The sequence below is a fragment of the Mustela putorius genome, unplaced genomic scaffold (genome assembly GCF_011764305.1).
Source record: "Mustela putorius furo isolate JIRA1106 unplaced genomic scaffold, ASM1176430v1.1 tig00000680_pilon_pilon_pilon, whole genome shotgun sequence".
Lineage (NCBI taxonomy): Eukaryota > Metazoa > Chordata > Mammalia > Carnivora > Mustelidae > Mustela > Mustela putorius.
Window position 1 is genome coordinate 2,273,877 of NW_025421442.1, and position 22,094 is coordinate 2,295,970.

At 50.3% G+C, this 22,094-nt stretch overlaps 1 protein-coding gene across 1 annotated transcript in view; it reads right to left on the reverse strand.

Moving 5' to 3' along the window:
- SECISBP2 (SECIS binding protein 2) overlaps positions 1 to 22,094 on the reverse strand; it is a 43,998-nt gene that overhangs the window by 15,849 nt on the left and 6,055 nt on the right. Inside the window, exons 4-10 of the mRNA XM_045083024.1 lie at positions 21,951 to 22,074; positions 20,415 to 20,632; positions 17,731 to 17,812; positions 15,855 to 16,057; positions 12,825 to 12,950; positions 11,561 to 11,650; positions 10,189 to 10,321 (exon numbers count right to left, since the gene is read on the reverse strand). Coding sequence (XP_044938959.1) covers positions 10,189 to 10,321; positions 11,561 to 11,650; positions 12,825 to 12,950; positions 15,855 to 16,057; positions 17,731 to 17,812; positions 20,415 to 20,632; positions 21,951 to 22,074 — 976 coding nt within the window. The remainder of the gene's footprint in view (positions 1 to 10,188; positions 10,322 to 11,560; positions 11,651 to 12,824; positions 12,951 to 15,854; positions 16,058 to 17,730; positions 17,813 to 20,414; positions 20,633 to 21,950; positions 22,075 to 22,094) is intronic.

Consider the following 22,094-nt stretch of genomic DNA (forward strand, 5'->3'; position numbering starts at 1 on the left):
CTGGGTAGATTCCTACAAACATATAACTTCCCTAAACTGAATCAGAAAGAAATGGAAAATTTGAATAAACCAATTACCCACAACGAAACGGAATCACTCATCAAAAAACTCCGAACAAACAAAAGTCCAGGACCAGATGGCTTCACAGGTGAATTCTACCAAACATTTAAAGAAGAGTTAATACTTACTCTTTTCAAGCTATTCCAAAAAATAAAAGAGGAAGGAAAGCTTCCAAATTCATTCCATGAGGCCAGCATTACCCTGATACCAAAACCAGATAAAGACACAACAATAAAAGAAAACTACAGGCCAGAATCTCTGATGAAGACAGATGCAAAACTCCTCCAAAAGACAAATTGAACCGAGCAATACATGAAAAAAAATCATTCACCACAATCAAGTGGGATTTCTCCTGGGATACAAGCATGGCTCAATATTCACAAATCAACACGACACATACACCAATAAGAGAAAGGATAAAAATCACTCACTCATTTCGACAGATGCAGGAAAAGCACCTGACAAAGTACAATACCCATTGCTGATAAGAACCCTCAACAAAGTAGCTTCGAGGGACTGTATCTCAATGTAATAAAAGCCATATATGACAAACCTGCAGCTAGCCTCACACTCAATGGTGAAAAACGATGGGTTTTCCCCTAAAATCAGGAACAAGACGAGTAGGTTACCGCTTTTATTCAACACAGTAGCCAAAGTCCGAGCCACAGCAGTCAGAAAACAAAAAGAAACAGAAGACTTCCAAGCTGGTAAAGAAGTCAAACCTTCACTACCAGCATATGATACAGTACTACACAGAAAACCCTAGACTCCACCAAAAACTAAAGTTGCAGGATACAAAATCAATATATATAAATCCGCGGCATTTCTAAGTACCAATAATGAAATACCATGAAGAAAAATGAAGACAACAGACCCACTTACAATTACACCAAAACCAATAAAATACCCAGGCATAAACTTAACCAAGAAGGTAAAAGATGTGTGTACTGTGAAAACTGGAACATGCTGACGAAAGAAACTGAGGACAACACAAATGGAAAGCTACTCCGTGTCGGGGCGCCTGGGGGGCTCCATCAGCTGAGCCTCTGTTTTCGGCCCAGGTCCTGATCCCATCATGACCACAGTGTCCTGGGATGGAACCCCACGAGCAGGGAACCTGCTTCTCCCTCTCCCTCTGCCTGCCACTCCCCGCCTGCTTGTGTGTGCACTCTCTGTCAAGTAAATAAAATCCTAAAAAAAAAAAAAGATGCTCCATGCTCATGGACAGGGGAGACGAAGACCGTTAAAATGTCCATGTTACCCAAACCATCTGCAGATTTAATGCAATCCCTCTCAAAATACCAATAGCATTTTTCACAGAACGAGAACAAATACTTCTAAAATTTTTATAGAATCACAAAAGACACTAAATAGTCAAAGTAAGCTTAAAAAAGAACAACAAACTGAAGGTATCACAACCCCAGGCTTCAAGTTATACTAAAAAGCTACAGTTACCAAGAGTATGGTCCTGAGGTGCCTGGGTGGCCCAGTCAGGTGTCCAGCCCATGGTTCCAGCTCAGGTCATGATCTGAGGGTCACATGAGTGCACAGCCTGCTTCCGATTCTCTTTCCCTCTCCCTCTCTTTAAAATAAAGAAAGCTTTAAAAAAAATTTAAAAACCAATACAGTACTAGCACACACATACACACATACAAAACAAAACAAAAAAAACAGAAAAACAGATCAATAGAACAGAATAGAAAGCCCAGAAATAAAACCAAAATTATATGGCCAATCAATCTTCAACAAAGGAGGCAAGAATATTCAATGGGGAAAAGCTGGTCTCTTTAACAAATGGGGCAAACTGGACAGCTACACGCATACGAATGAAACAAGTAATTTCTTCCATCACACACAAAAATAAATTCGAAATGGAATAGACCTAAATTTGAGCCCTGAAACCATGAAAAATCCTAGAAGAGAGCACAGGCAGTAATTTCTCTGCCATCAGTCACAGCAACATTTTTTTTTGATGTCTCCTGAGACCAGGGAAACAAAAGCAAAATCATGCTACCGGGACGACAGTGAAATACTGAACTTCTGCACAGTTAAATCAACCACCAACAAAACTAAAAATCTACTGAGCAGGCTGAAAATATTTGCAAATGACATTATCAAATAAGGAGTTAGCATCCAAAAATCTATAAAAAGAACTTACACAACTTATACCTAAAAAAACAAATAATCCATTTTAAAATAGGCAGAAGACATGAACAGACATTTCTCTAAAAAAGACACCCAGATGGCCCACAGACACAGGAAAAGATGCTCGACATCACTCATCACCAGGGGAATACAGATCGAATCCACAAGGAGCCCCTCACACCTGAGAATGGCACCAACCGAAAACACAAGAAACGAGTGTTGAATACACTCTGGAGAAAGGGAGCCCTCGTGCACTGGTGGTGGGAATGCACGCTGGTGCCGCTGCCCAGGGAACCAGGACGGAGGCTTCTCAGAAAGTTGAAAATAGAGCTACTCTGTGATCCAATAATTCTACTGCTGGGTAGCTCCTGAAAGAAGACAAAACACTTAATTCAAAAAGATATCTACACCACTATGTTTACTGCAGCATTATTTACAAGAGCCAATACAGAAGCAACCCAAGTGTCCATGGACAGATGAAGAAGGACGTGGCGTTTCATACATACGCTGGGATATTACTTAACCACAGAAAGAACATAAAGGAAATCTTGCCATTTGCAACAAGAGGATGGATCCAGACAGTATAACAATAAGCGAAATAAGGCAAACAAAGACAAATAACGTGATTTCACTCACCTCATGTGAAATTTAAGAGCCAAAGGAAAAGAAAAAACACAAACTCTTAATTATACAAAACCAACGGACGGTTACCAGAGGAGAGCTGGGTAGGGGAACAGGTGAAATGGGCGATGGGGTTTACAAGCACACATATGGATCGTGATGCACCGAGTAAGGCACCGGACTGCTCAATCTCTGCACCGCACACCTGAAACAACTGTTGTGTCGCTCTACGTGAAGGACACTGGAATTGAGGGGGAATAAATTATGCTACATCTACTTTGCCCGTCATCTTTACGTGGAAGAAGATAGCCTGGGGCCAGCGCGTCTGTTTACAACATGGCTCACAGTTCCATGCCCACTGTTGAGACCTATGGCTCAGAAGAAAGATTCCACTCAAAAGAGAACTTCTCATTAACAGTGCAACTTGTCACTCAAGAGCTCTGGGAAGATTAACAAGATTAACACCATTCTCACGCTGGTAACACATCTATTCTGCGGCCCATGGATCAAGAAGTTATCGTGACTTTCGAGTCTTATTTTTAAAGAAATACATTTCATAATGCTGTGGCTACCACAGACAGTGATTGCTCTGATGGGTTAGGGAACAGCGAACCGAAAACATCCTGGAAATGATTCACTATCTGGAAGAGGTCAAACTATCAACATCAACAGGAATTTGGAAGAAGCGGATTCCAGCCCTCGTGGGTGGCTTTGAGGGGTTCAAGACTGCGGTGGAGGAAGTCACTGCAAATGTGGGGGAAACAGCAGGAGAAGCAGGATCAGAAGTGCAGCCTGAAGACGGGACTGAACTGCTAGAATCCCGTGATCAGACTTGAACAGATGAGGACTTGCTTCTTACGGATGAGCAAAGAAAGTGGTTGAGATGGAATCTACACCAGTGAAGATGCCGTGAAGACTGCTGAAGTGACAGCAAAGGATTTAGAATACCACACGAATGTAGCTATAACACAGCAGCAGGGTTGGAGAGGATGGACCCCAGTTTTTCAGGTTTTTGTAAGGTTTTATTTATTTGAGAGAGAGAGAGAGTACAAGCTTGGGGTGGGGGGAGCAGAGGGAGAGAGACAAGCAGGGAGCCCAACTCAGGGCTTGATAACCAGAACCCAGAGCCACAGGAAACGCTTTACCGACTAAGCCCCCCAGGCATCCCGCACTCCAGTTGTGAAAGAAGTTTTGCTGTGGGTACAACGCTACCATACAGCATCACGGGCTACAGAGAAACTGCTCCTGGAAGAAGAGTCCGTCCATGCGGCAAACTCCAGGGTTGTCTTACTTTCGGAAACGGCCACAGCTGCCACCACCCAGATGGGCCGGCAGCCTTAAACAGCAGACAAGACCCTCTACCAGCAAAAAGATTATGGCTCCTGAAAGCTCAGATGATGGTTAGCATTTTTTAGAAATTTTTTAAAAATAAGATATGTATATTGTTTTTTAGACACACTACTGTTGCACTTAGTGGACTACAGTTCAGTGTCAACATGACTTTTTTATGCCCTAGGAAACCAAAAATTCACTTGACTTGCTTTACTGTGATATTCACTTTATAGCAGTGGTCTGGAACCACACCCGTGGTATCTCCAAGGAATGCCTGTAGTGAGGGAGAAAAAACTGCCAAGAAGCAATTCTATAACCAGCAAAACTATCCTTCCAAAACTAAATGCAAAATAGAGATGTTCCTAGACAGACAAAGCACGAGAGAACTTACTGCTCAGCGGAACTCCTATATGATTCGAGAGGAAGGACTACTGGAGAAATGCTGAAGAAGTGCCACTGGGCGGTATCTGAGCCTAGAGGGACAGATCCTGAACACTAACAATCGTGAATAAAGCTGGAAAACGTAAAATTCTTTTCTCAGTGCTTGTCTTAGTTTCTTCAAAAGACATGAAAGCATCGAGCAATGCTTATAACACCGTACCTTCTTGTTGATGACGTACACAGGCATGACACAGACGCCAACTACAGCCCAGAGAGAGAGAGGGAGACAAGAATTACACTGGTGTTGGGACGCCTGGGTGGCTCAGTTGGTTGGACGACTGCCTTCTGCTCAGGTCATGATCCTGGAGTCCTGGGATCGAGTCCCGCATCAGGCTCCCAGCTCCACAGGGAGTCTGCTTCTCGCTCTGCCCGTCTCCTCACTCATGCTCTCTCTCCCTGTCTCTCTCTCAAATAAATAAATAAAATCTTAAAAAAAAAAAAGAATTACACTGGTGTAAAGCTTCTCCAATGCAGAAACTCAGACGTATACTGTGATTCCTAGAGCAATCAATCACTTTCCTTATTCATGAGCAGCTGCTTGCTTACCTATTTTTAAGAAAATTATTTTTTTTAAGTAAAGAAAAAATAAATGAAGGATTCAAAATGGTACTCTAAAAATATTTACTTGGGGCACCCAGGTGGCTCAGTCGGTTAAAAGTCAGACTGTTGATTTCAGCTCAGGTCATGATCTCAGGATCGGGGGATCCAGCCCCAGGCATGAAGCCTGCCTAGGATTCTGTCTCTCTCCCTCTCCGTCTGCCTCTCCCTGCTAAAAATAAACAAATATATAAGTAATATAAATAAATAAAACTATTCACTTAACATAAAAGAAGACAGTTTAAAGAGGAACCAAGAATAAAAAAAAAAACAGCAAAACAGCAGATGTAAATCCAACCACAGTAACAATTACATTAAATGTGAATGAAGGAGCCATTCCACTCGAGCAGAGACTGTCAGACTGCGTAAGGAAGAACAGTGTGGCCATCTGCTATCTAAAAGAAACACACTGTAGATTTCAAGGCACCATCTGCTAAGTAACCAGGGCTAGTCCTCCCTGTGCCACTGCTAAAAGCACGACTCTCCTCATCACCATGGCAACCAGGTGGGCAGCCCTGAGTTGGGGTCAAGAACAGACTCAAGCCCAAAGCCCTCTGAGCTGTGTTCTAGCCAGCAAGCTCTGCAAGGAGCTATTCAGCACTGGCTCAGCTAAGAATGAAGAGAAACCCTGAATTCCTCTTAACTGGTTTTTACTTTTCATGGGAGAGATGGTTCCATTAATCATGTCAAAAGGACAGGCGACAGGCACATCAGGGTCTGGGCAATCCTGGGACTCTGGCCAAAACATCGTTTCAATATTATCAAAATCCCAGCCTCACAATGCAACAACCTGAAACTACTTAAAAATGTGACCTGAGATGGAAGAAGGTATTCACAAATGACAGTACAAAGGGCTGACATCCAAGATCTATAAAAACTCTTCAAACTCAACACACACAAAACAGATAACCATGTCAAAAAATGGGCAGAAGACATGAACAGACACTTCTCCAAAGAAGACACAGAAATGGCTATCAGACACATGAAAAAATGTTCATCATCACTGGCCATCAGGCAGATTCAAATCAAAACCACACTGAGATACCACCTTATACCAGTTAGAATGGCCAAAATCAACAAGACAGGAAACAAGTGTTGGAGAGGATGTGGAGAAAGGGGAACCCTCTTACACTGTTGGTGGGAATGCAAGTTGGTGCAGCCACTTTGGAAAAGTGTGGAGATTCCTTAAGAAATTAAAAATAAAGCTACCCAATGACCCTGCAATTGCACTACTGGTTATTTACACCAAAGATTCAGATGTACTGAAAAGAAGGGCCACGTGCACCCCAATGTTCATAGCAGCAATGGCCATGGTCGCCAAACTGTGGGAAGAGCCAAGATGCCCTTCAACAGACGAATGGATAAAGATGATGTGGTCCATATATATACAATAAGGTATTACTTAGCCGTCAGAAAGGATGAATACCCAACTTCTGCCTCAACATGGACGGGACTGGAGGAGAGTGCGCTGAGTAAAATAAGTCAAGCAGTCAGTCAGTTATCATATGGCTTTACTTACTTGTGGAGCACAAGGAAAACCATAGAGAACATTCGGAGAAAGAAGGGAAAAGTGAAGGGGAAGAAACTGGAGGGGGAGGGAGACAAGCCATGAGAGACTATGGCCTCCAGTAAACAACCTAAGGGTTTTGGAGGGGCAGGGATGGGGGGATGGGTTGGCCCGGCAGGGAGTATTAAGGAGGGCATGGATTCATGGAGCACTGGGTGTTCTATGCAAACAAGGAAACATGGAACACATCAGAAACTAGTAATGTACTGTACAGTGGCCAATGTAACACAATTAAAAAAAAAAAGGTGACCTGAACTGGAAAACATAAAATTTGCCTCTTAAAAATCTTTTAGAATGATTTGACCATCTGTATTATGTATTTTTAGTCACACGTAATTACAGAACTATCTTCTTAGTTTCTGACTGAACAATTTTTTTATTGAGTTTTTTAACTAATATTTTATTTATTTGACAGACAGAGATCACAAGTAGGCAGAGAGGCAGGCAGAGAGAGAGGAGGAAGCAGGCTCGCCGCTGAGCAGAGAGCCCGATGCGGGGCTCGATCCCAGGACCCTGAGATCATGACCTGAGCCAAAGGCAGAGGCTTTAACCCACTGAGCCACCCAGGTGCCCCTGACAGGCCAATTTTAAAGTTTCGATTTCTCCTCCACCTCAGTGGGGTCTGTAAACCAAACCAGAAGATGCTTCTTTAAAAGAACTCTGATCTGATGGAGGGCTCCTGCTTCTGCTCAACTGCTATTTCACACACGACCCCACCTAAAAGGTCCAGCTTGAACCTAGTCCCAAAAGAGCCACCCCAGACCCCTCACAGGACCCTTCCTCTGCCTTCCGGCTTTCTCCTTTTGCGGAAGGTCTGGAAAGCTCGGTCCACAGTTCCCACAGCCCCCTGTGGGCTCCCCGGAGGCTGTACCCTGCAGAACCAGAGAGTGGCTGAAAGTCTTCCAGACTTCTCCAAGCCGCTGCAGGCTACTCAGGGAACTGCTCTGAGAAACAGGAGGCTTGGGGGACTCCTGCCCTGACCCATAAGCGAGGCCCCGCACCAGGTTCGTGCGTTCTCTGTTCACCATGCTGCTTTGACATCTTCACGGCTTTCAGCAAAGGAAACAGTGGCCCTCCTGGGCCGGCCAGTTCTTAGAGTTACCTAAGGGTCCAGCCTGGAACATGCCTGTGCCACGCAAGCCAGCCTCCCCCCACCCCCCGAGCCAGACCCCCTGTGCCTGGGGGCCAGGCAGTGCCGGATGCCTCCAACCCAGAGCTCGTGGCAAGTACCAAGCGGGCCAGCCCTACACAGTCCCCCCACCCCACCCCTGACCTCGGCCTGCCGCCTGCACTGGCGCTTACCCGCCGGCTGCGCCCACCTGAGGACCAAGCCTGCACGACTCTTGTCTCTTGTGGCCACACCTGCCTCGCCCCTCATCAGAGCACACAGAACGAGCCCCCTGCTCACTGCCGAGGAAAGCTGCCTCTGCCAACAGGTAACCCCGGAGTTACCCACGCCCGCCAAGGCAGCTGGACTGGTCTGAAAACCACCCCGTGTGCGGTCGGTGCCCTACGGGCCTTCCCCAGAGCAGCGGAGAAAAGCAACACGCAGGGAAGGCCCGAGAGCGGCTGCGGCCCTGAGCTCTGGCGCGTGCGGGCACTCAGACTCGCAGGGTACCCAGCGGCGGGTCCTGCCAGGAATAAAGCGACCAACGTCACGGAGACAACCAGGGAAAATCAAATACAGACTGGACAGTGGAGACCAGTGAGAAACGCGCCCTAAGAGTGACAGAAGATGGCCGCGGGGTCCGGGCAACACGCAGCCACGGCCGGTCAGACGGGCTAACCGAGGTACCTGCGGGGAAAACGACGTTGACATCTACCAGTTACTGAAAAGCACGCCCGAGAAATAGACAGTCGGGTCGGTGGGACGCCCGCGGAGCAGCGAGCGGCGGCATCGACCCAGGTCTGCAACTCCGAAACGCAGCGGAACAATCAAACACTCGTGGCTGGACAGGTCAGGGTCAGCCAGCTCTTCCCTGAGGGGCCACATGGTACGTACTCCAGGCTCGTGAGCACGTGAGTGTGCAACACTCCCCTGCCCGGTCCCGGTCTCAAACCGTCACAAGAATCTGGACTGTAACCGGCCCTGAGCCCCCGGTCCAGGGGCGCCAACTCCATTCAGTGCTGTGCGACCACCACGCCCTCCTCTTCCCCAACGGCTCCCGGGCTCCACACTGCAAGTCTGTCCCCACGGAGCAGTAGCTCCCCACAGCCTCCAGCTCAGGGACCCTCCAGGCCTCTCGGGGACTGTCCACTCCGGATCTCTCCCGGAGCGTGGGCCCGTCAGTGCAGGCTCATCTCGGAGAACGCGAGCAGCCACGCAGGTCGCGGCAGCCGGCACGAAGGCCGGGCCACACCCTGGTCACCCGTTTGTGCCGATACACACCAGGGGCTGTTTCCTTTTCAGCTCTTCGGGACGCTGCTGCTGTGAGCAGGGGCCGGCGAGGGGCCGGGTCCAGCATCCTGAGGAGCTGCCGGACGGCCTCCCAGAGCGGTCTCGTCCTCCCCCGTTTCTCCAAATTTCCGACGACCGCTACCGCGGCAGGCACGAAGAACCAGCTCCCTGCGGCGCTGGCTCGACGCGTCCAGATTGAGGGCGTCAGGCAGCTTCTCACGTGTTACCGGCCACGCGAGTGTCTTCTTGTGGGGCGCCGCCAAGTCCTTTGCCTGTTTTTTAGTGGGTGTTTAATGTGGAGCTTTGGGAGGATTCTGTAGGTCTCTGGACAGCAAATCCTTATCAGGTATATGATTTGCAAACATTTTCTCGCTTTCTGTAAAGAAATTCTTCTCGTTTTTTGATAATGTCCCTTACTATGCAAAAGTTCTTGTTTTTGATGAAATTCTGTTTATCTATTTTTGCTTTTGTGGCCTGTGCTTTTGGTGTCCTAGCTAAAAATCCACTGCCTAAGCACAGGTCGTGAAATTTACTTTGTGTTGTTATGAGAGAGACTCCCGAGCAGACTCCCCGCCCCGCACGGAGCCCGAGCTGAGATCACGACCTGAGCCAAAACCGAGACTGGACGCTTCACCAACGGAGCCGCCCAGGCGCCCCACCTCCGTGTTCTTCTAAGGCCTCTGCGGACCTTGTGCTCGCTTCAGGTCATCGCTCCTCGCGAACTGCCACACACGGGGTGAGGCGGGAGCCTGGCTTTCTCCAGCAGGTGGAAATCCAGCTGTCCCCCGTCACCATTTTTCAAAACTGTTCCTTGTTCTTTTAACGAACATATTTTGGTCAAAAACTCACTGGCCACGGTTATGTGGGTTTATTTCTGGACTCCCGAGCTATCCCACTAGTATCTCTCTCCCTACCCCAGTGCCATGCCCTCGGACCCCACACACACGCTTCCAACTGCAGAGACCGAGCGGAGCGGCCTGCCCGACAGACGCCCGGCCATCCCTCGGAGACGAAAAGCTGCACTTACCCGAGAACACCACAGGTCTGGAGGACGGCTTCGCGCTCTGGGAGTGCTGCTTCTTCTCCAGGGCCGCCAGCATGCCCCCCAAATCCAACTGCACTGGAATCTGGCTCTTCTTTCCACTATTTTTATAACTGTTCTAAAGAATTAGAGTCAGAAGCTTTCTTAGGGTGGCGTATTTTACAAACCGTGCTTTTCACTTCACAACAAAAAGTCATAAAAGATAAAATGAAACCTCTATATAGCAACCATTAAAAATCTAAAAATTTAAAGAAAAATCCAGATAATGCTACATCATCTTTCAAGGGGACTGCGGCGGTTTCTTCCCCTCCCCTTCCAGCCCCGGGGCTCCGTCTGCACCCACACGGTGCAGGCGCACACCCCCAGGTAGGACACGAGGACGTGTGCGGAGTCTGTGGCAGCGGGAGTCCGTGTTTGAGGCCAACTGATGGGTGTAACTGTCTCACGGGCACCACGCAACTTCCGACTGCATCAGAGAGCCAACCGGATGCCATGAAGTCAGCGGGCTGGGACCAAGAATTTACACAAGTCAAAATGCATGTGGCAGGCGTGCAATTCAGGCACGAGCTGTGCTCTACTTGAAACACATGCTACTCTGAAAGGGCTGTGATCTGGGGTCCTCGGACACGGGCAGCCGCAGCACACCTGCCCTCGGCACGTCCTCTCCTGCCCAGCCGTGGGCCCACGTCACCAGGCGAGCGCGACGTGCCACACAGGTGGCTACAGAGACTCCGCGGGCAGGGACAGGAGAGGACCAAACTGGACCACAGGAATCCCAGGGAATCTGCACAACGTTCAGAGTCTTACTGCTCACAAATGCGAAAATACCGCCCCCACTTCCGAAGGCCAAATGGCAGTGAAAGTGCTGGAGACTCGTGGAGAAATGGGGCCAAGTGTACGAGTTCTCCACCCGGATGACGAATCACAAGTTCATCCGCAAATCCACCGCAGGGCAGGGGCTCAAGGAGAGCCCCCTCTTCACCTTGTACTGAGCACTCAGGGTTGAATTTGCAGGGAGGGGGGGCCTCCTTTTTGTTTTGTCAGACTCTGCCGCCTCACAACGCAATTCCTGTTTCCAAATAAACAGCCAACTTTTCCCACTCTCCGCCGGAGACCGCCAGGCCGTCTGTGCCGCCTCCTGATGCAGCAGTAGCATACCGCCGTCTTCTCACGACGGTGACACAACAGTGCACTTAGAGCGTCGACACCCGTGTGTGATTCTCCAGTGAAGAAAGAAATCAAAACAAAACCACCTTTCTCGTACATACAAAAGTCTGGAAGATACTTTTTTCTCAAGAGTTTAGTTAAGCAGGAAGAGTTAAGCCTAAAGCAATGACCGCGTCAATCTAAAACTTACCTGGGCCTGCTGTCTGGCCTGACATCTCGGAGACGCTACTCTCTCTCTTCTTTCAGACGCAACAGCCAGATTGGGGAACTCCTCGGCATCCTAAGTAAACCACATACCCTTGAGCTCTTGGCGGATCACGAGAACCGAGTGTGCCCACGTGCGAGCTGTTCCTTGCCCGGGATCTCTGTCACCAGCTCCCACAGAGCTCACAAGGAGACCTCAAACCGCCCCAAACCGTTTTACTCTTAGAAATTGATTTAAAGACCACAGTTCCGATCCCACTGCCCTAGAGAGCAAGTGGGCGGGGGCCCCAAGGCTGTGGGGGCCCTGGGCCCCCGGGCACAGTGTTCCAGCACCCAGCCTTCAACTGCGCTTCCGTTAGAGTACCCGTTGGTCTAGTCTCGGGAGTACTGCTCTAGTCCCGTGCGCTGCTCCCAGACTAGACAATAGAAATGAAATAGAAAATAGGGCAACGGGCCTCTAATGACAACGGTGAAGTCATTTAAAAACACCTTAGATGCTTTCGTTAGCATTTTACATGACTCAGAGAAGTGACGCGGGACAGGGGAGCAGAACTCCGTGAATTATTTGTTGGCCCAAATTATTAACACTCTGTCAGGATCACAGGTCTTCACACACGCGACCCCAGTGTCCTCAAGGGAGTGCGCCAAGAGCTCTGGGAGCCCCCAGGTTTGTGGGAAAGTCTCAGGTTTGGCCCTAAGCCGGAGGGCAGGCAGCAGAGCCGAGCACCGGGAGTCAGGCTGAGCCTGGCACGGAGTGTGAACCCAGGGCGACTCCCCGCAGCACAGAGGCTGCCCTGTGGCACCGCAGGAGAACAGTGCCCAGAGGGATTCTGCAGGTCTGTGGAATTCTCTCGGCCAGGGCCCAGGATGGGGTTATGGGAGTCTCATTTTCCCCCGAGTGAAGCACATCACAGTCACATGTCTGGACAGAAAAGAAGACCCTGCAGGCGCCAGCACGCCAAAGCAAGGGGGAACGGGAACCAAGACACTGAGGAGCCAGCGTGAGCACCGCGGCACCCGTAGACCGGCTCTCCCCGCAGGCACCCGGCTCTCGACTCCGCACGCGCCCTGCCGCTGCGCGGGGCCGCCCAAGGGGAGAACACCGGGGGCACCTATTCCCTGTAGCACGGGGCGAAGAGTACGGAAGGAAGTGCTGGGGAGTCTCCCTTCGGAAGCCTGTGCGGGTCTGTACGTCTGCTGGGGCGGGCCCACGTCTTAGACCATGAAAAGCATAATAAAGAGAAACGTACTTCAATCTTTGGCGGCTCCTGAACCGTCGTCAGGACTTCGTACTCTGATTTAGACTTCTCTTTCTTTTTCTTGTGCTTTCTTGAGCCTTCATTCTGGTCAGGATCACCGCCACGGGATGCTCTGGACTAGAGAGAAAAAACACAGCAAAGTCATGAGTTTATAAGACACTCGCGAGAATGTGTCCTTCCACGAACTGGAGCAAACTGGAGATACCAAGTTGCTCAGCCAGAAGGCGGCTCTGTTCAGAGCTGGGCTCCTCACCTCTGTTTTCCGAAGACGAGCACTCAGGACAGTACTTCGCAAGGAAAAGAAATCTGCTGAAAAAGCTGTCCTATCCAATTACTTTGAAACTGGCAGACTTGGTATCCCTACTTCTGGGCCGGAAGAGATCATTTTACCATCTCTTAATACCAACCCAAAGCCTTTTCATAAATCCAGGTGTGCTGGGGGAGCCTGGGTGGCTCAGAGGGTTCCGTGGCTGCCTTCAGCTCAGGTCATGATCCCAGTGTCCTGGGATCAAGTCCCACATCAGGCTCCCTGTTCAGCAGGGAGTCTGCTTCTCCCTCTCCCTCTGCACTCCCCCTGCTTATGTACACTTGTGAGTGCTCTTTAATAAACAGTCTTTAAAAATAAAGTAAATAAAATAAACCCGGACGGGGCCATTCCTAGCAGCCTGGTGGTCCTTAAACCCAATCACACATCTGAATCCCCTGTGGAGCCTTCAAATCACACAAACGTCTGCGCCCATCCCACAGCTGCTGAATGTGACCCCGCAGCTCCCACCCTCCCTCCCCGTCAGCTCAAACACACCTCAGCCTCACACCAGGATCCAGGCCAGGCCTGCGCGGTCATTCCAGCTCAAGAGCCGGCCCGTCTCCATGTCCCCCGCCAGGCCTTCTGGAGCACCCATCGCGACCAGTCTGCGCCACGCCGGTCTACCAGAGAGCAGGGCCCTTCCTCGTCGGGGGCCCTGCTTTATCCCCGGCGGGGACTGTCCCTAAGAACGTTCACCTCCTGACCTAGAGGACCTGCCCCTGACATCTTGTGAAGTGAAAAGGTCAACTCTGAAAGATGAGAGTGTAGAATGGTCTCATATGGCCTCATTTTTGTTTAAAAGAAAAAAAAAAAAAAAAACTTAAAAAACAAAGCTCTCTGTGCTGATGTTCTGAGAAGCCTGAGGTAGAATATATATCCTGTCGTTAACGCAGGCTTCCGAGGAGCCGGCAGCAAAGGGAAGACGTCTCGGTCCTAAGTCGCTCTTTGTGGCTTACGTTCGCTATTTCAGTAATAAGAGCTCACAACACAGTTTCAGAGGAAAACACCATCCCGACCCTACGACCCCCGTTATGCAGGAGACCACACCCCTAGGTTGTAAGACTACAGGTGATCTAAATTTTTATCTTAGAACTTTCCTAAAATAAACTTTCCCCACACTTATAATTAGAAAACCAATTTTAGGGGCGCCTACGAGGCTCAGTTGGTTAAAAGTCTGTCTTCAGCTCAGGTCATGATCCCAGGGCTCTGGGATCAAGCCCCGCATCGGACTCCGTGCTCAGCGGGGAGCCTGCTTCTCCCTGCTCGTGCTCTCGCTCTCTCTTAAATGTAATCTTAAAAAAAAAAAAAAAAGTTTATGGGAAAATAAAACAAAATCATTACTATTAACTCTAAGAATCTGAACCGTGCATGAGGAAGCCTGGTTCAGAGAGCGAGACGGCAGCCGAGCGGCGGCCCCAGCCTGAGCCCTGCCGCGCCGCCTACGCCCACATGGCCCATGGCTGGCGGCGCCACGAGTGCTCAGAGAGGGTCTGGCCTGCGGCTCCCAGGTCCTTCACGCTGTTCATAAGCGGTAAGGACAGGCTCCCAGGTCTGACTTCGCTCTAACTGTCAGCAGCACACTTCCCCTCCGTCAGCACAGCTCCCGTTTGTACGGGGTGATCTGTGACACTGTGGGGAACAGAAACTGTTCTCTTAGAAAGGGCGTCACTGCACATCAGCAAACATGGCCACATCCCCACCTAAAGTAATGTACCAACACACCATGAAAATCAAGAACAAAATCTAGGGGCGCCTGGGTGGCTCAGTGGGTTAAGCCGCTGCCTTCAGCTCAGGTCATGATCTCAGGGTCCTGGGATTGAGTCCCGCATCGGGCTCTCTGCTCAGCAGGGAGCCTGCTTCCTCCTCTCTCTCTCTCTGCCTGCCTCTCTGCCTACTGTGATCTCTGTCTCTGTGTCAAATAAATAAATAAAATCTTTAAAAAAAAAAAAAAAAGAACAAAATCTAGACCAGAAAGAAAGGCTCGTGGAGAAATAAATCCAGGGACCGATGAAAATGACAGCTTAACATCTGAACTGAAATGGAAAAAGGATTCTGCGATGCTGTCTTACTACAGCGGCCATCAACCAGAAATCAGTAACCTACCCCAGGCGACCACAAAAGGTGGAATTCAGCTGTCTTGCTGGCTTCACCCTAGTAAGTAAAAGCAATTTAAATACAAGAGATAAAAGACTAGGAGGCAGGAGAGCAGGACTCCATATGCCAGAGTGTGACGTTCTGCAGTATCTCTGGATGCTGATCTTCCAGAACAGGGTCACAGATGCTTTAAGAGCACGGGTGTAGGGGGCACCTGGGTGGCTCAGTGGGTTAAGCCTCTGCCTTTGGCTCAGGTCATGATCTCAGGGTTCTGGGATCGAGTCCCACATCAGGCTCTCTGCTCATGGAGAGCCCGCTTCCTCCTCTCTCTCTCTCTGCCTGCCTCTTTGCCTACTTGTGATCTCTCTCTGTCAAATAAATAGATAAAAATCTTAAAAAAAAAAAAAAAAAAAAAAAGAGCACGGGTGTAAAACCAACACCGCCCCGTACTCGGAAAGCTACCACTTGTGCTCCCTGACTGGGGTTCTGCTTTTCTCAAGATACGAGTACAACCAACTCACATTAGCAACTACAGCACAGAATGCAACACTTTGTTAGGATCTGAGAAAACAGACTATACAGGGGCACAGAAGACCAACATAAGCCAACACGACACATACCTTCTTAGCGGAGTGGGCGTGTTTCTCTTTGTAGGAAGGATCCGAAGATAAAACTTCAGGTGGTGACATACTGACGCTCCGAGGGTCTGCGGACGAAGCGAGCGTCTCTCGGTTTATCACGGAAGTAACGTTTTTAGGGGCTGCAGACCGTTCTGTAGATAACGTCTGCCGAACGACATAACCCATTGGTGTCCAAGAGAGCTCTGCTCAAAGATAACCAAAGTGCATGAGCCATCCCAACGGTAAAATAAAACTGCTTAGAAATTCTAAACACACATTATGTGAGGTCATTACTCAGAGCATAATTAAATTCAGACTGGTGCTCCAAACATTCTCTTGGAAACTAGAGCATTTGCTAAGCTTTCTTCTGGGAACACGCATGCTGAGTTAACTTGTAGGCTGCGTGATTTTCCTAGCAACTGGCTCTTTAATTCGGAGGTGCGGGTGGGTAGACAAACCATAGTTCTGGTTAAAAAGTAACAATCCACAATTAGGTCCACATGACAAACACACAAAAATTAATAGGGCAAAGATCAAGTTTTGGCCCTACTAAGCTTGCTGTGTACCAATAACACCCAAAGTCAAAGATCATGGTCCTCAGCTACCAGAACAAGTGGTAATTTCTTTTTCAACCTCAGGCCCAAGTACAGCCACGCTTCTCCCTAGGCAGCCCAGACAGAAGAGGGCCCAGGCCGACCCTGGGCAGCCAGGGGCGACCCTCCAGTGGACGAGATGGAATGCTTTTGAGCTACACACCGTTCAAGTCCCCTTTTACATGAAGGTTTCTACCAAAGCACACACATACCACACGTGAGAACGGAAAAGAACACACGCTTGTGGACACATCATGAATAATTCTGTAAAAATGTCTCGTTAGGACAAGCTACTCAGAAAGATTAAAGGCAGAATAACTGAACGCGCTCTGATACGTCACCCTGGAGCAGCCCGGCCAGATCTCTAAGTACGCTCTGAGGCCCTCAAGAGCCTTCCAGGGGTCCTAGGTCAAAACCATTTCCCTGACGGGAGGAACAGGCCCTGCACCACCCCCACGCTCCTGCTCCTGAGTGTCCAGTGGGGTTTCCAGGATGCCGCGCAACACGGGACAGTGAAGCCACCATGGCCGAGGCCGCCCTGGGCCGGCTGCAGAGTTGCACACATGACAAACGCTGCTCTCTTGGCTACGGTCTAACTTTGGAAAAGCTACTTTTCATAACAATATGCTATGTTGGGACACCGGGGCGGCTCAGTCAGTAGAGCATTTGACCCTTGACTTCCACTCAGGTCAAGGGTGTTCTGGGATCGAGCCCCATGCTGGGCTCTGTGCTTGGCAGGGAGTCTGCTTGAGATTCTCTCTCCCTGCCTCTCTCCCCATCTCTCTACAATAAATAAATCAATCGTTAAAAAAAAAAAAAAAAAAGCTACATTAACAGGTAATGGTTTATTATTGTTACTTATAAGAGAATAATGAAGTAATATTAAGAATTTCTCAATTCTAACTTTGAATACTGCTACTACGAATCACTATCGTGCAAATAAACAGCTCTCTGGGGCTTTTTAAAGGGTGCTGAGGGGTCCTGCACCTAGAACTATGGAACCACTGGTGCAGGCTACACGTCGGGAAACAGTCATTTCTGAGTTCATCAAATTCCTCCTTAACTGAACAAAAGCAGACGTTTCACGTGGAGTTCATTGCCTCCACTCTGCGCCCCCCGCCCAACAATGTGGGATCTCGTGTATCACTCACAGCTTCTCACGGTGAGACCACCTTGTCCGCACCCAGCTGCCTTAGAGAAGGCTTCAGAACAAAACCCCTTCTGAGGCACTGGGCCTGCACAACAGTGTGCTGCTATCTTAAGGCCGCGGCAGCCCCTCTTACCTCTGGTGCAGGAGGAGGGCCCGGCCACAGCGCGGCTGGCCACGGACTCCGCTGCGCCCGTGCTTCTCACCGCCCCTTCACCCTAAAAGGCAAACCAGCATCTTCTTACCATTTCAAACTGAAAGTAATCACTTAATTTTTAAATACAGCTTCCCCTGCCATTTGTAAAATCTCCAAAATAAACGCTAATTAAAAATTCCAGGTTGCCCGGGTGTCGCAGTCTGTTAAGCCTCCGACTCCTGGTTTCAGCTCAAGTCACGATCTCAGGGCTGTGAGACCGAGCCCCAGGTCGGGCGCGGCAGCGGGTGTGGAGTCTACTGAGGATTCTCGCTCTCCTCCTCCTCCTGCCCATCCCATCATGCCCCCACCCAGCTCTCAAGCTCTTAAAAAAAAAAATCCCAGATAAGTAAAAACATACCTAACATCAAATTTCACTCCTTGTAGAAGCCACCCACAGTGTTCAGCTGAGCCCGCAGTGTCCCCTACTTCTCTGCCAGGGGGAGAACAGGCCCCACGGAGGGGATCAGAGCACGCGCACCACACAGCTTCCTAACTACACGACAAGTTCTGCATCAGCACAAGTGTGCCCCCACCACGTAGGCTGCAGGGCCCCTGCCTGGGGTTGGCAGGGGGGCACTGTGCACCATGCCCACGCACCAAAGTCCCAAAAAATCCCTGAGAAGGTCCACAGAGACGACAAATGTACAAAAACACGAGGCAGCAAATGAGACACGGGCGGGTGAGCACACGCAGACAGACGTCAGGGTGAGCTCGGGGTGAGCACAGCACTCAGGGTGAAAGGGAACGGATCCATTCAAATCTGAACGGGCTTACACTGTAAAGCTCAGAGCCTTCCAAACGTGTCCCACTTGTCTGATTCACTAAATCGGAGCCCAGTAACAAAAAGTAAAATTACTGAAACAGCCCGTTCTCTGAATACAACTTACCTGCTCACCATGGCTCACCTGTCCGAGAGCGTTACAGTAATTACACACACATCCATCAAGGGTCAGTGCAACAGGTTTTCAAAAACTACTTAATGACATGGAAAAATGCTAAAAGTCTTAAAAACGCAAACACAAAGTCCTACATGTGCCTATCTTCAAACTGAGGGGATCCCCTCAGGCCCCACAACGCACCTTTAAAAAAAGATTTAGGTGATTAACACGGTTTTCTCTTGAACAACTTCAGACAGAGGTGAGCCTTGAGCAACATGGGGGTTGGGGTACTGACCCCTGGAGACACGAAACTCCACATGGAACTTCTGACCCCCCAAAACGACTAACAGCCTACTACTGACCAGAACCCCGACCGACCACATAAAGAGTTAACACACACAGCACACGTAACCTGCGTCACATCCTGTACCCTAACAGCACAGTAAGCTAAAGAGAACATCACTAAGAGAATGACGAGGAAGACAAAATGTTTACAGTACTGCCCTGTGTTTATCAAAAACACCCTTGTCTAATGCAGCTCAAACCCCTGCTGTTCAGGGTCAACTGTTTTAAAAATTTCTCATGTTCAAAGATACCCCTAAAATAGGGAGAAAAGTCTGTTCTACAAGAAAAAGTTAGAAGTCCCCGTGTAACTCAAGAGTGTGAACGCATCCTCAGGCAAGGAGTCCAGACGGACCCCTCCACCCGGTGCCACGTGCCTCACTTCGTGTCCAGACAGGTGTGTAGCCGGTGACCACGACACAACAGCTCCCTGGCGGCCTGTCCTACTTCCCCAGAGGCTCACAGGCTTGGGTTAACGCACTGACCACCAGGGACGCACACAGGCAGCCCCTCGAGCCTCAGCTACTCCACACACGCAGCCGGACCAAAGGGGTCACACGGCTGCCAAACCAGAGTCCTCTAGCCCAGCTGGCTGCCTGCCTCCCTCGTCACGGCTTAGCCACAGGGAAGCGCGTCGCGGCGCACAGCGTCAAGGTCAATGCGTGCGGGACGCGGTACCTTCTGCACAAGGCAGGCGCCCTGCCCGCTGCTGGGTGTCAGTGGCCTGGCACCCAAGCATTCGAGGAAGCAGAGCGCCCACCATTCCGCAGACAGGTGGCCGGGGGCTCCTCCCGCTCGCCCTCCCACCCTCTCTTGGCAGAAACTGGGGAGAAGCCACCTCGGGAACTACTAACCTCAGCACGTCTTTTCCTAGAAGCTGGAGGGACTGAAACTGCAAGACCAAATGCGGAGCACGGGGTGTTTTAGAAATCGTCAAATGGCAAGCAAACCACACCGTGACTATGCTTCTGCGGAGCCGGTGATGGCACCAAGAGCGCGGTGCGGACAGAGAGCCTGGAAGAACCGTAGGCTACCCCGCACAGTCTGACACACTACTGCTGGACTGAAGGAATCCGTTTGTCTCTACTGCAAACATGCTGTGGGAATGCAGTGCTGGGAGTGAGGGGACACCGGGGGCGGTCTACGCAGCGGGACCGTGCCGGAGCCCGACCCCCGTCCCCCGCAGCTAGCAGGCACCAGGAAGCGCATTCGGCGATTCTTTTAGAATCTGCTGTACTAGGGCCCACCCCAGGCTGGAAAGAGTCCAAGCAGACGGTCCTCTGTGTGCACGGCAAGGCCCCCACGGCAAGACGGAACGTACCGAGAGGCACCTACCAAGGCGCGTGGGGAGAAGGAAGGAAGGAGAAGGGGAGGAGGGACACAGAGCGGGGGCCCCGCACGCACCTCGGCAGGCCGCACCACCTCGCGGAGAAGGGGAAGGTCGGCCGAGGCGGGGCGCAGAGGGCCCCACTTGGGCTGCTTCTGCGTCTCTGCGACCTCACTGGTCTCTGCACCCTGCTGTTCAGGGAAGTCCAACCTGGTAAACTCAAGGCCGGGTCTGGAGGCAGACACACTTTTCTCAACGATTCTGGATTTCCTGTCTGTCCGTTTCTGGTAACCGTCTGTAGGAACACAAACAAAAGGGGTGAAAACGTAGCTGTTGTGTGAAGACCCGGACGCACACCGCAACTGCAGGGCGGGACGCCTCTCGCTGCCGACACACCGACACGGGCCTGTCCGAGGCCCTCCGCCATCTGCCAGCGATGCCGCCTGCGGAGCGACGGGACGCAGCGAGGGCCGGAAGCGCCGGCTGCTGGGGTCGGGCCGCAGGCAGGAGGAAGCAAAGCGCACTGCAGCTGTGAGGCGGAATTCTACAGCTCGCCAACTAGCTACTGCAGCCTGACCTAACTACCCTCCACACGCGCTGCAGGGTTCCGCAGATTGACAGCGACGCCAACGAATTTCTTCTCAGTGATACCTCTCCCGCACGTGAGAGGAACTTCGGAAGAAAGCAGGCAGAAGTCAACTTGGAATGCTGATGCGACTGGACGGCCAGGAAGCCAGTCACTACGGTTAACTGCACAACTTTCCTCGCAAAGTGCCCTGCGCCAAATGGTTTCTGAGTGAAGTCAACACAAAGAGAAAAACTTCTATACCAAGTAACGTAAGCTATACCTGTAAATAAAATGGCCATTCCTAGTAACTACAGTATTACAGAAGGTGTAGCTCTCTGCATAAACAAGCCATCAAACGGCACTCGTCCACACCGGCCACCCTGCAGCCACTAGCTTTCAGCCACAGCCTGGAACAGCAGTTTCCAAGGCCGGAGCAGACACGTCCCTGAGGAACTACACTGCCCCAGGCTGGCTGTTGCTCAGGATGGGATTCAAAATGCAAACTCTCTCACCTGTTAAAAAGTGTCCCAATGGGGGCGCCTGGGTGGCTCAGTGGGTTAAGCCTCTGCCTTCGGCTCAGGTCATGATCCCAGGATCCTGGGATCAAGCCCCGAACTGGGCTCTCTGCTCTGTGGGGAGCCTGCTTTCCCCTCTCTCTCTGCCTACTTGTGATCCCTGTCTGTCAAATAAATAAATAAAATCTTTAAAAAAAAAAAAAAAAGTGTCCCAACAGAACACCAGAGAAGCTATTTCAGGAACAAATATCGTCAAATATAGTCCAAGGGATGTGCCTGCGATTTACTTAAGGACATGTCTCGAGGCCTGTGGGTGCCACTTACTTGCCATGTGGCTTTGAGCCAGGTCCTGCCACACTAGGGCACACCACAGAGCCCCGCCCTCCCCGACAGGCCCTTCCCTGGGCGGAGAGGTCTCCAGGACCGACCAGAGTCGATCCGATCCGCAGAAACAGGTGTACAAAGAACAGAGCCACTTCTGGGGCGGGCGGGGGAGGACAACAGGACATCAGATAGTATGTCTTTTTCACCTGGTTTCAAGGTCGCGTCCGCGTGAATGGATGCAGGATGTGAACCTCTAACTGATTTTGTATCAGATGACAGAGAGCCGTCCGCCTTCTTGCTGTCAAACTTTTGCTCATCATACGTTTTTTTCTGTGGGGAGAATTAAAAAG